Raw genomic sequence first — 18,784 nt, 5'->3', positions numbered from 1 at the left:
GCTATTATGATGTACGATCTTAATTAAAGGACATTCAGAAGTTAAAGGTGATGATAAGATGTACAATTTGGAATGATGCTGTTATCCAAAAGTTCTGACAGACATAGCCCATGTCATTGCTATTTTTTGCCACTTATTTAAAATCAGATGTTAACAGCTGACAATAAGGAGTTGGGATGGAGGAAGGGACGTTCCCAATTTTCTGAGAGATGCAGCACTGCGGCCAGTATTAATAATGCTTGTATTGTAATAATCATTTGGAATCATGCTTTTTTTTTCATTCTTTCATATGATTCAACGTAAGGTGATTGTGGGAAAATGCGGTGTGCTGCATTGGTCTCGCAGGCTGGAATGGAACATCGAAGGAGCAATCGGTCCCCTAACTGAAGGAGTGCATTGTGGGGTTGAGAACAGGAAGAGGGGATGGGAAATTTGGACAGGATCAATTTGCTGAAGTCTGCAAACTCATTTCTTTAAACTGTGCTCAAGTTATGAAAGAAAAGATGGTCTCACTGTGTGATCATGAAAATGCCTCTTTCACTTGAGCATTGGACATTGATAATGATCTTGGAAATAATATCCCAGACAATTGTCTGCGTTTATTCAAGCATAACCTTGAAATTGAGGCCAGAGAGTACAGCTTTGAACAGGTCATAAAGTGATGTAATTTAGAAACTAATGAAATTTGTCAAATACAAGTATTACTTTATATGATGATATGGAGTTCATAGCGAGAAACATAATAAAGAAAACTTTGTATAGGACTTGTTGCTGCGGTGGAGAGAGTGGTTTAGTGTTCTGTTCTATGGACCCACTGATAGTTTAACCACTTGAGAGGAGCCTTAGCTCTCAGGACTTCTAAGCAACAACTGTGATTCCTAACAGTTACTTTAAAAGGAAACATATTGTGATCTGCAGCAGTTCCACTGGGAAATATTTCCAATTCAAAGTGTTCTGCTGCAGCAGAATCAATTGGATCATCCTGGGCAATAGGATGTGTCTAAGATTTCTGATGTAGGTATGGACACTATGTTGTAGGACCCTCTTTTCCAGGTATGTCAGCAGCACACCCCATCCTCAGTGATGGGGCCCTACCAAGACCAAGCCAAGGCAAAGTTCCTAATCCGAAAGCAAGCATGAAGGCAGCCTGTGAAAAGATCGCACCAGTGACACACTGATAACACAAGCAGGGCCGGGAGTCCTAAACAATCCAAACATGTAAACAGTTTTGTGGATAAGGCTCTGGCCCATTTGTGAACAAATGCAACAGTAAAATGATGATTAAATAAAGTTGGTGCTTTAATTTGTAATGGGTGATTTTGACTAATTTCTGATTTGGCTCTGCATTGCTTCAACAAGTGCCCAATTAACAATAAGAAAAGAATGTATTTTATGTACATTCAATACAGCAACCACATCTGTATGAAAGGAAGTGGCACAAAGTGAGTGACTGCTGTCTAACTTTCAGTATCTCGAATGAATGTATAAACTCAATGATTCAGCAAAAGTAACAAAGTTAAGTATTATAACTGCAAGCTTTGGTTGAATATTTTGTCTACATTTCAGATGGAAGACCTACATTCACCTAAAAATGCACTCTCAAATCTCAGAATCCAATTTGGCACCTGATGCATTTTTGATTAAAATCGAGCATTGTAAACCACAGCCTGAAATGAGTCAATGCTAACTTTTAACAGAAAAGTGGGTGTAACAAGGAGGGGCTTTTATTTTTAAGGTGAGAGAAGAAAGTTTTAAAAAAAGGACAAGAGGGAAACTTTTTTTTAACACAGTGGTTCGTTTGTGGAATAAACTGCTAGAGGAAGTGATAGATGCAGGTACGGTTACAACATTTAAAAGATATTTGGATAGGTACATGAATAGGAAAGGCTTGGAGGGATTTGAGCCAAACACAGGCAAGTGGGTCTAGTTTAGTTTGGGAACATGGTCAGCATGGAGTGGTTGGACAGAGCTGTCTGTTTCCATGCTGTATGACTCTATGACTCTATAACCATGACCAATTTCTCCCCTAGAAACATGCAGATTATTAACACTGTTGGAATTCATAAACAAAGTGAGGGAAAGAGTTGTCCAACTAGCCAGTAGGCAATTTACTGGAATTGCATTCCTTCATTTTACAAGAAAATACAGTTGGGTTTCTGAAGCAAAAACGTAGTCACAAAAGTTTATCAAAGATGAGAAGAAAGATGGATGTTTACAATGTTACGAAGTTAGAATTTGGGAGGCATGATAATCCAGTATCTTAACAGCCAGAAAATTAACCATCTAATATTGGGAGACCGAAATATCAATAGAGCCACAAAATCCTACCTACCTATAAATTACCTGCTCAATGTAGTCTTCAATTTCTGCCTCAAACTGCCTTCTCTCTCACTGGTAAATTACTGTGGACAAACTAGACCATCCTCATCCATGGTGTTCAAAATGACCCTGAGAAATCTTGTAACTATATAATTATTGCATGACTAAGACTGCCTACTTCCACTTCAAAGACCTTGCCTCTCCCGACCTCAAATGTTGTTCATCTGCTACTGAAATCCACACCATGTCTTAGTTATCTCTACTTTACAATTCGAATATTCTCCTGATCAGTCATCCATCTTCTACCCTTCATATATTTGAACTTAAGCATAAAAGTTGTTGATTTATGGTTAAGGTTCGATCAATAAATCAATAGAAAGAATCATCATAAAGTTACAGCTGCTATTAATTACTTGCTCAGTTTGGCAAATCACTTGTCTCTGATTTTATTGTACTTGTGTCCAGTCATGAATACAAACCTAGGATGATAAGAATAATGAGATTAGCTGCCTTGGGCAGCACTGAAACAAACATGGCACAAAATATGTCTCAATAAAACCTCGTCAATGGGGTTCAAAGCAGAAAACCTCACTTAATTGGAGTCTTAGTAATAGAGGCAAATGTTTGTGCCTGTCAGGAATCAATCACTGCAGCTGAAAACATCACTGCATGAATCACTTCAAAAAGCATTTTCATGATTGTTGTGGTTCTGCTCGCCGAGCTGGATGTTTTTGCTGCAAACGTTTCGTTCCCTGGCTAGGGAACATCATCAGTGCTATTGGAGCCTCGTGTGAAGCGCTGCTTTGATGTTTCTTCCGGTATTTATATTGGTTTGTTCTTGCCGCTTCCGGGTGTCAGTTTCAGCTGCACCTACAGCTGAAACTGACACCCGGAAACGGCAAGAACGTCCATCAACAGACACATCGACCTGGACCCCACATACAAATCACTGCAGCTGAAACTGACACCCGGAAGCGGCAAGAACAAACCAATATAAATACCGGAAGAAACATCAAAGCAGCGCTTCACACGAGGCTCCAACAGCACTGATGATGTTCCCTAGCCAGGGAACGAAACGTTTGCAGCAAAAACTTCCAGCTTGGCGAGCAGAACCACAACAACGGATACCCGAGCTACAAATCTTCAATCAGATTTTATTTTCATGATTGCCATCTTCATTTCCTATGCTAAGAATCTCCCCTTCATCATAGCTTAGTCTTATTGCCATTTTTTACTGAAAATAAAGCAGTCCAAGGAATCACTCAGCAAACTTGGTTAACATCCAGAATATGGCTGACAGGTAACAAGTTACTTAAATATTAACTAAATGTCAAAAATGACCACTTCAAACAATAGAAAGGCCAACTGTCTCTAATCATCTTTAGGCAAAGCGATTGAATAACCTATCAATATCTTAAAGATTGCCACTGACCTGAGATAACTAGCATAGCCATCATAATACCATGACTACAAGAGAAGCACAGAAGCATACAATTCTCTCATGTGTTGCATACTTCCAGATTCCTTGAAGCATCTTTGCTATGTACAAGGTCAGGTCAGAGATATAATGGAATGCTCACTACCTTCCTGAGTAGTTATATCTTCAAGGACATTAAGAGACCTGGAAACAATCTAGCACATTACAGTTCACATAACTGGTGTCCCTGTGACTAGCTATAATATCCATCCAATTCATCACCAGTTCATTCTGACTACTGCAGCAGTTTATCAGGATTATTTCAATAAAACATTTCCCTACAACCTCAATTACTGAAAATAAAAGAAGCAAGAAGATTATGAAAACAGCACCATGCCCAAATTCCTCTCCAACTCAGTCTGTCCTGAATTGGCTCTAAATCATCATTCCTTTTTGGTGCTGGATTAATACCCTAGAATTCCCTGTCAAACATTATGGATGTTTTATCACTAAAGCTAGAATAATTCCTTTTCAGGGAAAATAGATCTTAAATATATATTGCAAGCATTACCTTTATCCTGGGAACAAGCATATAAAAAGGTTCCAGGTTTGCAGGAAATAACATGGGAATGGAATTAATGAGCTGAAAATGTGTTGCTGGTTAAAGCACAGCAGGTTAGGCAGCATCCAAGGAACAGGAAATTCGACGTTTCGGGCCAGACATTAATGACAATAGTTTGAACAGCCTTTATTTTTGTATAGTATCTTCCTCTCTTTTGAGAAAGCAAAATTCAATGTTTTACATCATTACACAAAGAAGAGTTGAATTGATTCCTCAAATTGTTGAGGGCACTATGCTCACTTGTTGTAATAGAGGACAGCTGAGTGAGGGAGGAGCTCAGGAAAGTTATCAGAGAAGTAATTTATTGGAGCTGTAGACTGACAAAACCATGATAACCATCACTGCAGGGTGGAGATAGATGATGTTTTGGTTAACATACTGCAAAACACCTTTGATTTGGGGAGGTCTGAATAGATTGGAAGATAGCAAATGTAACTTCTTTATTCAAAAAGGGAGAGACAGAAAGCAGGAAACTTCAGGCCAGTTAGCTTAACATCTATGATAAAAAAAAACATGTTAGAAGCAAAACATTAAAGTGATGGTGAGGCAGTTAGATAAATTCAAAATAGCCAGGAAGAGTCAACATGGTTTTCTGAAAAGAACAGTCTATTGGAGCTCTTTGACGCAGTAGCATGTACTATGGGTAAAAGGGGAACTGGTGGGTACATGATTTACAATTTCAGAAAACATTTGAAAAAATGTAACATCAAAAGGGTATTGCAAAAATAATAAGCTCGTGGTGTAGGGGCTGTACATTTGTTTGGAGAGGAGACTTAAAGGCCAACAAGAAGCAGAGAGTCGGCATAAATGGGTCTTTTCCAGGTTGGTAAGATGTAACAAGTGGTGTGTCAGAGGGATTGGTACTGGAACCTCAACTGTTCACAATTTATATAAATGACTTGAATGAAGGGATGGAGGGTATGATTGCCAAATTTGCTGACAACACAAAGGTAGATAGGAAAGTAAGCTGTGAAAAGGACAGTAGGAGGCTACAAATAGGTTAAGGCTGTGAGAAAGATCTGGTAAATGGAGTATGTGGGAAAATGTGGAAATGTTTATTTTGGAAACAGAAAAAGTAGCATGCTATCTAAATGGTGACAGTTGAACAACTGAGATGCAGAGGGACCTAACGCCCCAGTGTATAAATCACTAAAAAAGGTTAGTATATAGATACAGCAGGAAAGTAGGAAAATTAATTGCATTTATCATTTACAATGAAGGAAATTAAATACAAAAGGAGGGAGGTTATACTACCGGGTTACTGGTGAGGCCATATCTCGAGTGCTTTGCCCAGTATTTAGGAAGGACGTAAATTGCTTTTGGAAGCAGGTCAGTTAGAATTGACCATAGTCATACCTGGCATGGGCAGGCTAACTTATGACAAAAAATTGGGCAGGCTCGGTGTTACACCTGCTGGAGTTCAGCAGAAACAAGGTCTTGACAAGTTGCATACAGACAGGATGTTTCCACTCAAAGGAGAATCAAAAACTAGTTTAAAACTTAAAAGGAACACCCGTTTCAAAATGAAGAGGCGGCAATTTTGTTTTCTTCTCAGACGATCATCAGTCTTTGTAACCTGCTCTCCGAAAAAAAATGTTCTTGGATATTTTTTAAAGGCAGAGATCGATATACTCTTGTTAAACAAGAAGTTAAAGCAATATCAGGGTAGGTAGGAATATGAATTTGAGGTTAGAATCAGGTCAGTCATGATCTTTGAATGGTGCAGCAGACTTGAGGGGCCAAATGGCCTATACCTGCTCCTTATTTGCGTATTTGCATCTGGCCTCATGCTCCCAATATTCCTTTGGTTTTCCCTCAAGATCGCAATGAGGATTTCAGAAAGGGGAAAAAAAGTCTACTTTAGATCAATATAAGGATAGAACATTTATACCTCCAGATTATGCTATTATATAGTGAGATATTAGGCAATATAGGCATATTCTCAATGCAAAACAATCATTGTTTTTACAGAAGTTAACAGCCAATTGTTTTCAGGGCAGAACCCAAATTTGTAAAACCTATACTGTCAGACATTTGTGTCTAGAAATGAGACAAAAATATGATACTGAATAGAACAGAATCATAAATTCAGATCATTATTTAAATTTCAATGACACTCTTAAGATAAGGGAATTTGAATATAATCTAATAAAAGACAAAATAAGACAGTGGCACCAGGATGTTGTAAATGACATTACTTTAAGCAAAATGTGATTATTACTTAGAATGATACCAGAGTATTCACTTTTGTGATCAGAATGTGTTCTTGTAGAAATAATAGTACTTATGATATAATATTTGAAATTATTGCACGAGTGACTAACGTAAAACATGCTAGAATAAGTAACAAATACAGCCAAGAACAAAAAACAAACTGTGAATGTAGGAAATCTGAAATGAAAACAAACAGCTGGATAAAACTCAGGTATGGCAGCATCCATGGAATGAAAGGAGAATGAACATTTCAAGTCCATTGAGCCTTAGTCAGGAATGGGTTCGAAGAAGAGTAACAGTTCTGAAAAAGGGTCACTGGATTTGACATGTTAATTCTGATTTCTCCCCACAGATGCTGCCTGACCGGCTGAGCATTTTTTTTTAGCAATTTCTGTTTTTCTAACAAATACAGCCATGCATGGACAGCACGGTAAAATGATCTTTATAAAGTCTGTTCACAGGATGCGAGAATCACTGATATTTATTGTCCATCCCAAATGGCTTGGAGTCATATGTAGACCAGACCATGTCAAGACAGCAGATTTCCTTTTCGCAAGAACAGCAATGAATCAGCTGGGTCTTTAGGGCAATCAACAGAGGTTATATGATTGCCATTCCACTAGCTTTTTGTTGAATTCAACTTTTACCATCTGCAGTGGTAGAATTTGAACTAATCTAGTGACAGTGGCTTAGTGGTTAGCTCTGCTGCCTCAGGGAACCAGGTTTGATTCTTGTTTGGAGATTGCACATTCTCCCAGTGTCTGCATGGGCTTCCTCCAAGTGCTCTGGTTTCTTCCCACAGTTCAAAGATATGCAGGTTAGGTGAATTGGCCATGTTAAATTGCCCATGGTATTCAGGGATGTATAGGTTAGATGCATTAGACCGGGGGGTAAATGTAGAGTAATGGGGAATGATTTTGGGTGGGATACTCTTCAGAGGGTCAATGTGGACTTGTTGGGCCAAAGGACCTGTTTCCACACTGTCAAGATTCTATGATTCTTGATTCTACATTATCACAATGCCATCTCCTTCTAAGCGATTGTCCCACTTCTGCCATAATTTAAGTAGAGACTAAAACAAATTGCATTACTTATAAAGAATGGTGGTGATACCTGAAGGACCGTACTGCATCAGTTCAAACTTAGTCGTGTCACCTGAAAGAAAATAACAAAACCTGAGTTTTGGTACCCAAACAAACAATCTTTATTGAAAATTGTAGAAACATAATTTTGCATTTTGAACACAAAATGGACAAATAAAAGCAATTGTCCTATTTGAGCTGCATTCATGCTCTGTACATCACATAATTGACACTACTCTGTGGATTACTATCATATCAAAATTCAATTTCAGCACAATCCTGAAATGGTAAGATTGATGCATGTTTCCTTTCTGAACTGAAGGATGCCTTCATTGGTAACAATATCCTCCTCATTCCTTGCTCTACAGCATCTACAAAGTGTCATCTCAATTTTAAAATAATACAAAACGGAGGTCAAAATTCATGTGTGCATCATGCATAGCATAGCACCCATACTATCAGTATTGTGGGCATCACTCTGCATCCATGGTGTGCACACAGTTCCACTGCAGACCACACCAGATGCAAATTTGGAAGTAAGCTCAATGCTCCTGCTGGGAACATGCACTGGAATAATGCAGAGGTGCCACCTTAAGATATTAGTCAGCAAGGAACCTTGGTATCCTGCTGGCAGCAGCACTTTTTTTTTACAACAATGCTACAGCTAATATCCTCACTTAACCTCGTACAACATGCATTCAACAACAGAAAGAGCTTCCCCCAACCAGTGCTACTTAAAAAACTCAATTACTTTTGAGTGAGTTCCTCGTTATTTCTTCAGGTTGTTGCCGAATTGGTAGAAGCATTTTGTGGTTTGCACTGCTACTTATAGTTGTTGATGTCTTCAGGAAGTTGGTGTGGCACATAGTGCAGGCACTGGTTCTAACTTCAAGTTCTGCTTAAATCATTGTTCCCAGACATGGGTACATTAGTTACTATCCAACTTTGTCTGCAGAATGACAGAACCAACCAGACAGTAGATTTCTAGACCAAGAAATGTACAATGAGACAGAACTAACGAACGATAGCAGCTATCATACATGACTGATTTTAGTTTGACCATTCAATTTGAGGGTGAGAATTGGAAGTCCTGTGTTTTAAATTTTAATTTACAGAATTATAAGGATATGCAGAGCTGACTAAAGTCAACTGGGAAGTTCGATTAAAAAAGTGGGACTGTTAAAATGTAGGAGCACACATTTCAGTTGATATTTTGCAACTCTCAGCAAAGATTAACAAGAGTTTCTGAAGTATTAAACAATAAGAAAAGAATGGAATGAAAGTCATTTCCACTTAGACAGGAAGAATAGAAATAAAGTATGGAATTTAAATAGAAAGGCTGCAAACTCTGCAGTAAGAGGAATCTGGGCTTGGTGGTACATCAATCACAAAACATAGGTATTGAAGTGATTTGGAAGGCAACTAGAATGTTGTCATTTATTGACATGGGAATGGAATATAAATGCAGATACATTTTGCTGCAGCAGCAGAGGGTATTGGTTGGACCACATCAAAAATATATTAACAGTGCCTTCAAACAGAGTCTCCTGAAAGCTGTCCAGAAGGGAAGATATGGGTGGGAACAAAAGGCCAGGCTAACTGACAAGGGTAGTTTGGTTAGTAGTGACTGGAGAGTTCACCATCTGGGAGCAGCTCAAGAGAACTTAGTTTAAGTGTGGCAACAGAACAAATGATTTGTTGCACTCTGGCAGAGTATGTGCCACTGCCTATGCTTCATGTTCCAATTGTGACATTGCCATTGTTGTATAAACCAAGGTTAGCACCTGGCATTTCCATCAGATGCTTGATGTAAAACCTATGTTGTCACTTCAATGAAATGACCATCTACTTCCTCCCTCTTCAGTGTCACAACTTGACTCAGAGTGGAACTGCTTTTCACGTTTTTGTCAAGGTTCACACTTAAAACAAAATGGAGCTGCTATCATCCCATCACTGACTTTTCATCACCACTAGAACATGCACTGGTTGGAGATTCTAGAATAGTGGACAGAGTTTGAGAATTACAGTCAGACCATTAGATGCTGGGAATCAGTTCTTCACGTAAGGTTGGGAGGGAGGGTAAGAGTTTTGGAATTCCTTTCCACAAGTAGCAGACGATGTTAAAATATAGTTAATTTGAGACAGAGAAGCTTTTGTCAAGCAAAGGTATTAAGGGATATAGGCATACAGAGTTAGACCACAGATCAGCCATCATCTTCCTGAATAGCAGAAAAAAAACTGGAGGGGCTGAATCTCGAGTTCTGTTCCTATTGCTGGGGTGAGGTGGTTATATTGTGAATGGTTTGGTCCTGTGCCCTAGCACAGCTGTTGGCAAGGCCCTCTGTCGGGTTTGATTTGTCACAGATGACTGCTTCACAGAAAACTCACTTGTTTGCAAAAACAACCCTTAGCTTCTAGTTGCTTGCCTCTTCAACACACCATCCCATTCCCTAGCCCAAATCTGTCTCAGGTTTGCTGCAGTGCTGCAGAGAAGCTTAGCACGTGCTGGAAGAACAGCATCATTTTCCGCTTGGAGATCCTGCAGCCTTATGGACTCAAGATCAAGTTCGGCTTGAGCTCTCCAGTCTCCACCTCACCCCCACACACCGATCCTTATTATCACATAGTCTGCCATAGCACACATCCCATTGTAGTTACTAACAGTCCCCATTAAAAACTAGTTCTTTATCCACTCCATCTGTCCAACTGCTCTTCTCTCTTTGGGATCTGTCCCTTCCCATGGTTTACTCCTTATCTCCTCCCAGAGTTGCCAGCTCTCGAACTGGATCAGTTGCATCTGCATTCTGCTGCTCTTCCTCAATTGGTTGATAACTTTGGAGATGGCCAATCAAAGACTGTTTCTTGGAAACTAGATTGTTTTTGCTTCTCTTGCACCAGTTTGGCTGCCAGCAAGATTGGCTTAGCATTCCCATTTGGTTCAATCATGCGAAGTTCAAAGCTGAGGGGAAATCCTGTCCAATGTTTCTCAGTTATGTCAGAAGAAGTTCAAATAAAATGCGATTTTGTGTAGCTTTATAATGTGCAATGCTGCATAAGAAAGGAAGACTGAAGATAGAAGGAGAACCTCATTCAACAGAAGAGAAGAAGATAGCTCTGCTCAGTGTTATAATCTGTGGAGGTGCCGGTTTTAGACTGGGATGAATAAAATCAGAAGTCACACAAGACACCAAGTTATAGTCCAACAGGTGTATTTGAAATTGCAAGCTCTTGGAGTGCAGCTCACCTGACGAAGGAGCAGCACTTCCAAGGCTTGCGATTTCAAATAAAGCTGTTGAACTATAATCTGGTGTTGTGTCACTTCTGACAGTGTAACAAACCAACATCTTGAAGTGCATCAATCCAAAACCATAGCATTGAGTTTTATTTATTTTGTACTTGTTAGGATAAACATAATAAATACTGGAAAACTTGTGAAGCATATTCCCAACTGGAGTAGATCTTGTAACTAATCAGGACTAATAAAGCTTTTAGATGGGCTCTCTCAAGCTCTTCTGCAATTGCAATTGGGCTCTTGTGATCCAGCAGCAGTGTCCTTGCCTCTCAGTCAGAAGGCTCGGGTTCAAGTTCCATCTACCTCAAAGGTGCGTCATAACATACCTGAATAGGTTCCTTAAAAATGTCTGTAATTGTCATTAACTTGGGCCTTACAATTAAATTTAAAGCAAACCTTGAAGTTTTATAAAGGGTTAAGCTCTTGGAGTGAATTATAGAGCCTTAGAGAATGACAGCATTGACACTTCGTTCCAACTCATCCATGCCAACCAGATATTCTAACATCATTCCGTCCCATTTTCCATTATTTGGCCCATATCCTTCTAAACCCTGCTGACTCATATACCCATTCAGAAGCCTTTTAAATGTTTTAATTGTACAAACCTCCACCATTTCCTTTGGCAGCTCATTCCATACACGTACCACTTTCGGGTGTGATAACGTTCCCCCTTAGGTCCCTTTTAAATCTTTCCTCTCTCACCTTAAACCTCTGCCCTCTAGCTCTGGACTCTCCCACCCCAGTGAAAAGACATTGTTTATTTACTCTATCCATGCCCCTCATGATTTTATATACCTCTATATGGTCACCTCTTAGCCTCCGAGGCTCCAGGGAAAACAACTCTAGCCTATTCAGCCTCTGCCTATTGCTCAAAGCCTCCAACCCTGGCAATATCCTTGAAAGTCTTTTCTGAATCTTTTCAAACTTCACAACATTATTCCTGTGGAAGGAAGACCAGATTTACACAGAGTATTCCAAAAGTGACCTAACCAATGTTCTGTACAACCGCAACATGACCTCCCAGCTCCTGTAGTGAATGCACTGACCAATAAAGGCAAACATACCAAAAACCTTCTTCATTATCCTATCTACCTGCAATTCCACTTTTAAGGAACTGTGAACCTGCACTTCAAGGCCTCTTGGTTCAGCAACACTCCTGGGACCTTACCTTTAAGTGTATAAGTCCTGCCCCAATTTGTCTTTCCAAAATGCAGCATCTCAAATTTATCTAAATTAAACTCCATCTGCCAGTCCTCAGCCCATGCCTTACAGCTTAAAGTTAAGAATACTAATGATCACATCAAATTTGAGCTGCATCAGTTCCATCTTATATAATCTAATTTTGTTTATTTCTTTTCTTCTAAGAGAAAGTGGTTCAATTCAATGCAAGGCAGCACTTTTCATAAATTGTATTACATTTCAACATATGAGAAATCAACTGAGTGAATTCTTGAACTCTCAAATTCATTATAGTGATGTTTTGTTTTTGCATCCAATAATTAAAATACTAATTATAGGTTTATCATTGATGATGTTCTACGTACATTCCAAGAAGGCAGCAACATCTGCAGGATCAACAACATCTCTTCCAAACACCTGTTAAAAAAAGAATCTAAGTATGAGAAAGTGATTGTAAAAATATGAAGCCTTCATACAAAATAACATGGTCCAGACAAAGCCAAGTAACATTAGTGGTACAGCGGGTAACATGTTATGATCGCATTTGGTGTTATTACTAGACAGGTCTGATCCCTGACTGAAATCTGGATTAATGGATCATATGTGATATTTTTTCCCCCAACTAAGAGGTATTTCACTGAAACATTGAGACATGCTGCAGATTCCATTTTTACAATTAAACAGAAATATATCATACAAAAGAAGCAAACTATGTGCATATTATACAGATTCAAAGATTTTGAAACACATGGTGAAATGCAATCCCACTAGGTCCAAAAACACTTCTTTACAGTGCGCACACGATAGTGTCACAGATTCATACAGCATGGAAATAGGCCCCTCGGTCCAGCTGGTCCACACCACCCATTTCCCAAACTAAACTAATCCCACCTGCCTGCACTTGACCCATATCCCTCCAAACTATTCCTATTCATGTACGTATCCAACTGTCTTTCAAATTTGGTTACTGTTCCTACATTCACCATTTCCTCTCACAGTTCATTCCACACATGAACCTCTCCATATAAAATAGTTGCCCCTCGTGTACTTCTTAAAACTTTCTCCCTCAACTTGGGGAAAAGACCTTTGCTATTCACCTTATCTTTGCTTCACGATTTTATAAATCTTTAAGGTCACCCCATAAGCTCCTCCGTTCCAGTGAAAAAAGTTCCAGCCTATCCAAGCTGTTTTTATTACTCAAACCCTCCATTCTCAGCAACATCCTGGTAAATCTTTTCTTAAACTTTTCCAGTTTAAAAATATCTTTCCTATAACAGGGCAAACCAGAATTATACATAGTTCTCCAGAAGAGGACTCAGTAATCTCTTGTTCAACCTTGACATGACATCGCAATACATTGAATGGTCTGAGCAATGAAGGCAAATGTTCTAAATGCCTTCTTAACCACCCTGTCTACCTGTGATGCAAACCTTCTGTCTGATAAATTACTCTGTTACCTTGTTCTCACATAGAATCTCTAAACCTCAGTCCTCTTCAGTAAGTCGCTCTCTCTGTTTTAAGAGAAATCATCATGGCTACAGAAATGCTCAAATTAGTTATGAAATCCCTTTGGATGTTCAAACCACATTCACATAACGTTAGTTCAGAATCCAAACTCTAAAATAAATGCTATTTAAAAATGTATATAGAAAACCATACAAACTAAAATGAACACCCCAACAAGAAGAATTCATTTTCAAGAAGCATTTTTGCTACTCAACAATGAACTTAATACTACTCCTATGTCACACTAGTAATAGTAACATGTTGACATGAAAACACACTATCACTTACATAATACGTTCATTGACATCACATCAATGTCTTGCCTATGTGCTCTCAATAAAGGTATCTGCCATAACATTTTCTTTTCATGGTAGATGAACAATCTTTAAATTATATAATTGGAGAATGAAGCTACCTCAAACAAAAATCATAAATTTTAGCCCTAAAAGTTTCCTAAGAAAATCCAAAGATTATGGTCTGTATAAATAACAGCTTCTTCTTCTTTGATGTTGATGTATATTTCAAAATGATGATGCACAGCCATCACAAAACTCCATGCGTCCTTTCCCACTGTAGAATATTTTTGCTGGTATGTGGTCATTTTCTTTGGCCTGTCACTTATTTTTCAACCAATACGTTTAGTCAGTGAAACACAGTCTTCAGACCAACATTGCTGGCATCAGCCAGTTCGACTGGCTCTGCAGAATTCAGCACAGCTAAAACCGTTTGGTTACAAAAACAACGTCCACGTTTTCAAAGGCATTTCAGCACTCTATTCATATATGTTCTGTCTTTCTTCAACAAATTCATTAAAAGATGCAATGATAGTGCTGAAGTTTAGACAAACTTGCCAGAGAATCCACTCATGCCAAGACAACACAAAATTTCATGCTTTCTCCTTGGCTCAAAAGAGTCCATACTTTCACCCTGCGGTGCTACTTGGCCTTGTCCCCCACACAATGGCCCAAATAAGTCAGCTTTGCTTGATAAGTTCACTCTCAGCCAGATTTATAGTTAACCTGGTGTTTTTGTAGCCAAGAGTTCAGTCTGGTAGTGTAAATGTTCTTCCCAGACTTGGCAAAAAAACGACCAACTTGTCAATACAAACACAGTCCATAACACTTTAATGAATTTATTGGTTAATCTTGAAATGTTGCTGGCACATATTTTTTAAACTCCAAATGGCATGGCTTTGCACTGGTAAATCCATCTGGTGTTACAAAAGTCAGTATTCCTTTAACTGTGTCAATAGGAGTTGCCAATATAATTTTAGCAAGACAATTTTATGACAAATTGTGTATGTTCTCCTTGTTCTAGGCAGTCCCCTGGTCTCAGAATAGGATTCTCCATTTCTTACTATGCTGACTTTGTGGTAATCAATACAAGATCTTTGTGTCCAATCCGGTTTTAGCACCATCTGGCTAGGAGGACTCCAACTACTATGACTTGGTTAATAATGTCAGTCCATTGTGAACTTAATCTCTTCCCTCACTTAACAGAATCTCTCTGGATTGAGTCTGTGGGGGTGTTGTTTTTTGGTCACCCCCTCCCTACCCCAACCACCCACATTAACGTCATGAACAGCTAAAACTACAATATAATTATGAAATAGCTTTCATAAGTCACTGAATAGTTTTCTAGAAGATAAAACATTAAATAGTATTATGTTTTAGGTAACTCAGTGTGTACCAATCTGATTGTTGGAGGCTTCTTAAAATAGTTGTGCCTTGTACATTATTTCTCTTTCCTATATACACGTTCTGTATTGAGAGAAGGAAACCACAACATTTGAAGGTGCTTTGCTACTAGGTTTATTTATGTACGTTACAAATAAACTTGGCCTCGATACTCTTCTGGAGATGGTTTCTGCATTGGATGCGGTGTTGGTTGGGGGAATTGCACAGATTATAATCAATGGAATCTTCAATCTCAACTGAACTGTTCGAATTCATTTTGACTGCTGGGTTTCACATGTCAAATCTGCACATCTTTATAATGCACAGTACACAAATATGTTTTCAGGATCAATGGTAATCTTGGAAGGAGGGTAGAATTCAGAATCATTGATGCGTCACTGGTATTATTGCTATGTACAGCCAGGAACAGGAGGGGCATTTATCACTCCAGCACAAGGACAAAGAACTTGTGGCTCTATGAAGGTGATGCTTGGAGATAGTTTAGTGGTTACCAGCAGGGAGCTAGTACTGGATGAAATGTGAAAAATGCTTTAATGACTTAGAGTCAGGAAACATGCAGACATTTGTTAAGTCAACGACATCCTGTGCTTTAAGCAATTCCTCCTAGACCCCACTCTATTCAGCTAAGCCTTCTCTATGCATTGTTCCTTATGCCCTTCAACTTTCAGAACATCCAGCTTTCAGTTTCTGCATCACCTTTCCATTCAGCCCAATTTTTATATTATGTAACTCATAGAACATAGAATTGTACAGCACAGAAATAGGCCCTTCGGCCCACAATGTTGTGCCAAACCTGACACCAAATTAAGTTAATCTTTTCTGCCTGCCCTTGGTCCATATCCCTCCATTTCTTGCATTTTCATTGCTTATCTAGAGGTCCCTTAAATGCCCTTATTGTACCTGCCTCCACCATCACCACCACGGCAAAACATTCCAGACTCCTACCAGAGTGCAAGAAAAAAGTGCCCCTAACATCTCCTTTGAACTTTCCCCCTCTCAAATGCACGCTGGGAAAAAGATCTAGTCATAAGCCCTATCTAGGCATCTCATAAGTTTGTAGACTTCCCTCAAGTCTCCCCTCAGCCTTCGCTGCTCCAGAGAAAACAACCAGAGCTTTTCTAGCCTCTCCTTATAGTTTATGCCCTCTAATCCAGACAGCATCCTGGTAAACCTCTTCTGCGCACTCTCCAAAGCCGCAACATCCTTCCTGTAATGTGGTGACCAGAAATGAATGCAATACTTTAAGTGTGGCCTCACTAAAATCTTATCGCTGCAACATGACATCCTGATTCTGTACTCAATTCCCTGACCAATAAAGGCAAGCATGCCATGTGTATTTTACCTCCCTATCTACTTACATGGCTACTTTCAGGGAGCTATTGTCTTGAACCTCAGGATCTCTCTGTATAAACAATGCTGGTCAGGGTCCTGCCATTAACTGTACACTTTTCTTTAACATTTGATCTCCAAAATGCAGCACTGCACCTTTACCCAGATTAAACGCCGTCTGTCATTTCTCCACCCGTATCTGCAACTGATCTATATTCTGCACTGCGCACAATTCTTCTCCAATATGCACAATTCCACCAATTTTTGTATCATCTGCAAACTTGCTAACCCACCCATTTGCATTTTCATCTAAGTCATTTATATATATCACAAATAGCAGAGGTCCCAGTACAAATCCCTGCAGAATACCATTAATCATAGACTTGCAGCATGAAAAACACTCTTCCACCACTACCCTCTGCCTTCTATAGCTGTCAGATTGCAGTGCACTTGGTAACAGTGGCAGCGATATGACAAAAGTGCATCAGTGATATAAAAAGACACTAACAAGTATGCAACGGACAATCTGGACAGCACCAAAATGGGACTGGTGCAGCAGAAGTAGTGAAAATGTTTTCCATGGAAAGACTGAGAACATTTATGGGACTTCAAACATGGTTTTCAAAGAAGTCCATGCAGGTCATTTAAAAAAGTGCATGCGCGGATGCTCTTTTGTAGACTTGACTTGTATTGATAAATGCTAGGCTATAATAACAACCTTCAAAGTCAAGCTGAGCTTGGAACACAATCAAATCCAAACATAAACCTTCAGATATACCTGCCCCAAAGGTGTGTCGGAACATGTTCAAAACAAGTTGATTAACATAACTATAATTGCAGATGGGAAAATATGAGTAAATTGGCATAGTAAAAAAAAACACAGACCAAAAATGTGCAACATATTTCCCCAAACTGTCCTTCTTACAATATCACTCCCACCCTTGGAACATTCCTTTTAAAAATCTCACTCTATGACTGCAAACTTGAACATTTTCTACAATTTTCATTCTGCTCCTTTGTGGGTCTGATATTAAAACACAAATCACCTTTGGATGTTTTACTATGTTAAACTGATTATGTAAGTCTGGAGTTCTTATTGTTATTCCACATTAGTGCAACAAGCACACGCAATGGACCCTTCTTTCACAGCAGTATATGTCCTGACTGATATTCTTCTCCTGCATTATTTTGAGTCAGTTTAAGAGAAAAATCATCAAAAGGTGATTACCCAACAATTTTAATTTCTGTAGTTTTATTATACCCAATTTCAATCCCATTCATAACACATTATAATTTAAGCCCTTTTATAACAAAGGAACAGTATTGGACATCACTATAAATTATACACTGCTGAGTTTATAAAGCACGTTAGTGGTATCTGGTGGTAGCAGAGAAGAATTGCATGACTTTAATTGAATCAACTTTGAAGAAAACTCTCTGGGAAATTTCTGAATAACCTTTGTTTAACTAAAAAGCTACTGCAAAGATGGGCCTTAAATTGCCAGTTTGAGAAGGCCAAGTCATTTCTTAGAAGGGTCTTTTTTTTTTAAAGAAATGAACATCTAGTAGGACAGTGCGAATCAGAGAACATGAAATTCTATGCTGAATGAACAATTGGGAAATGCCAAAGAGATTTTATTAAATAAAAGGGGAAAGGGAAGTTTTACATTAGTTCTGTGCTTTTAGTAAGATCAGTTTACCCCTGCACCCCTGGCCAGAGTTCACTTGTCATGGATGAACTTTCCTGCAATTCTGTCTACATCTTCATGGCTTCAATTGTCAGACTGAGAGTCAATGAAACCACTAGATTAAGGACTTCTGATTTTGTCTTTACCTCTCGTTTAAATGGTGATACATAACAAGCACCAAAGAGGAAGATCATCTGATTAGGGTAGGATTTAGGATTTTATGACCATGAAGAATTTTAGAAACTTTGTATATGGATTTCACCAGCTTGGAGAAGCTTTTTACACTTTTTCCCTCTACAATGTTTCACAAATACCAATATGTAAATGCTCTCACAGGATAGGTATAGCAGAATGTATTCTGTGATTCACTCACCAGAGGACCTAAAGAAGGGGAAGAGAGGTGTTGTTTAAGCTAAGGTTCACTGGGTATTATCAACTC

General features: G+C 38.9%; 1 protein-coding gene across 2 annotated transcripts in view; it reads right to left on the bottom strand.

The window, feature by feature from the left end:
• spata6l (spermatogenesis associated 6-like) overlaps positions 1-18,784 on the bottom strand; it is a 67,357-nt gene that overhangs the window by 36,039 nt on the left and 12,534 nt on the right. For both annotated transcript variants that reach the window (XM_060846764.1, XM_060846755.1), the window contains exons 4-5: positions 12,491-12,542; positions 7,686-7,727 (exon numbers count right to left, since the gene is read on the bottom strand). In XM_060846764.1, the coding sequence (XP_060702747.1) occupies positions 7,686-7,727; positions 12,491-12,542 (94 nt within the window). The remainder of the gene's footprint in view (positions 1-7,685; positions 7,728-12,490; positions 12,543-18,784) is intronic.

The sequence above is a fragment of the Hemiscyllium ocellatum genome, chromosome 2, assembly GCF_020745735.1.
Source record: "Hemiscyllium ocellatum isolate sHemOce1 chromosome 2, sHemOce1.pat.X.cur, whole genome shotgun sequence".
In the NCBI taxonomy this organism is placed as follows: domain Eukaryota; kingdom Metazoa; phylum Chordata; class Chondrichthyes; order Orectolobiformes; family Hemiscylliidae; genus Hemiscyllium; species Hemiscyllium ocellatum.
This window is presented reverse-complemented; position numbering and strand designations above follow the sequence as displayed.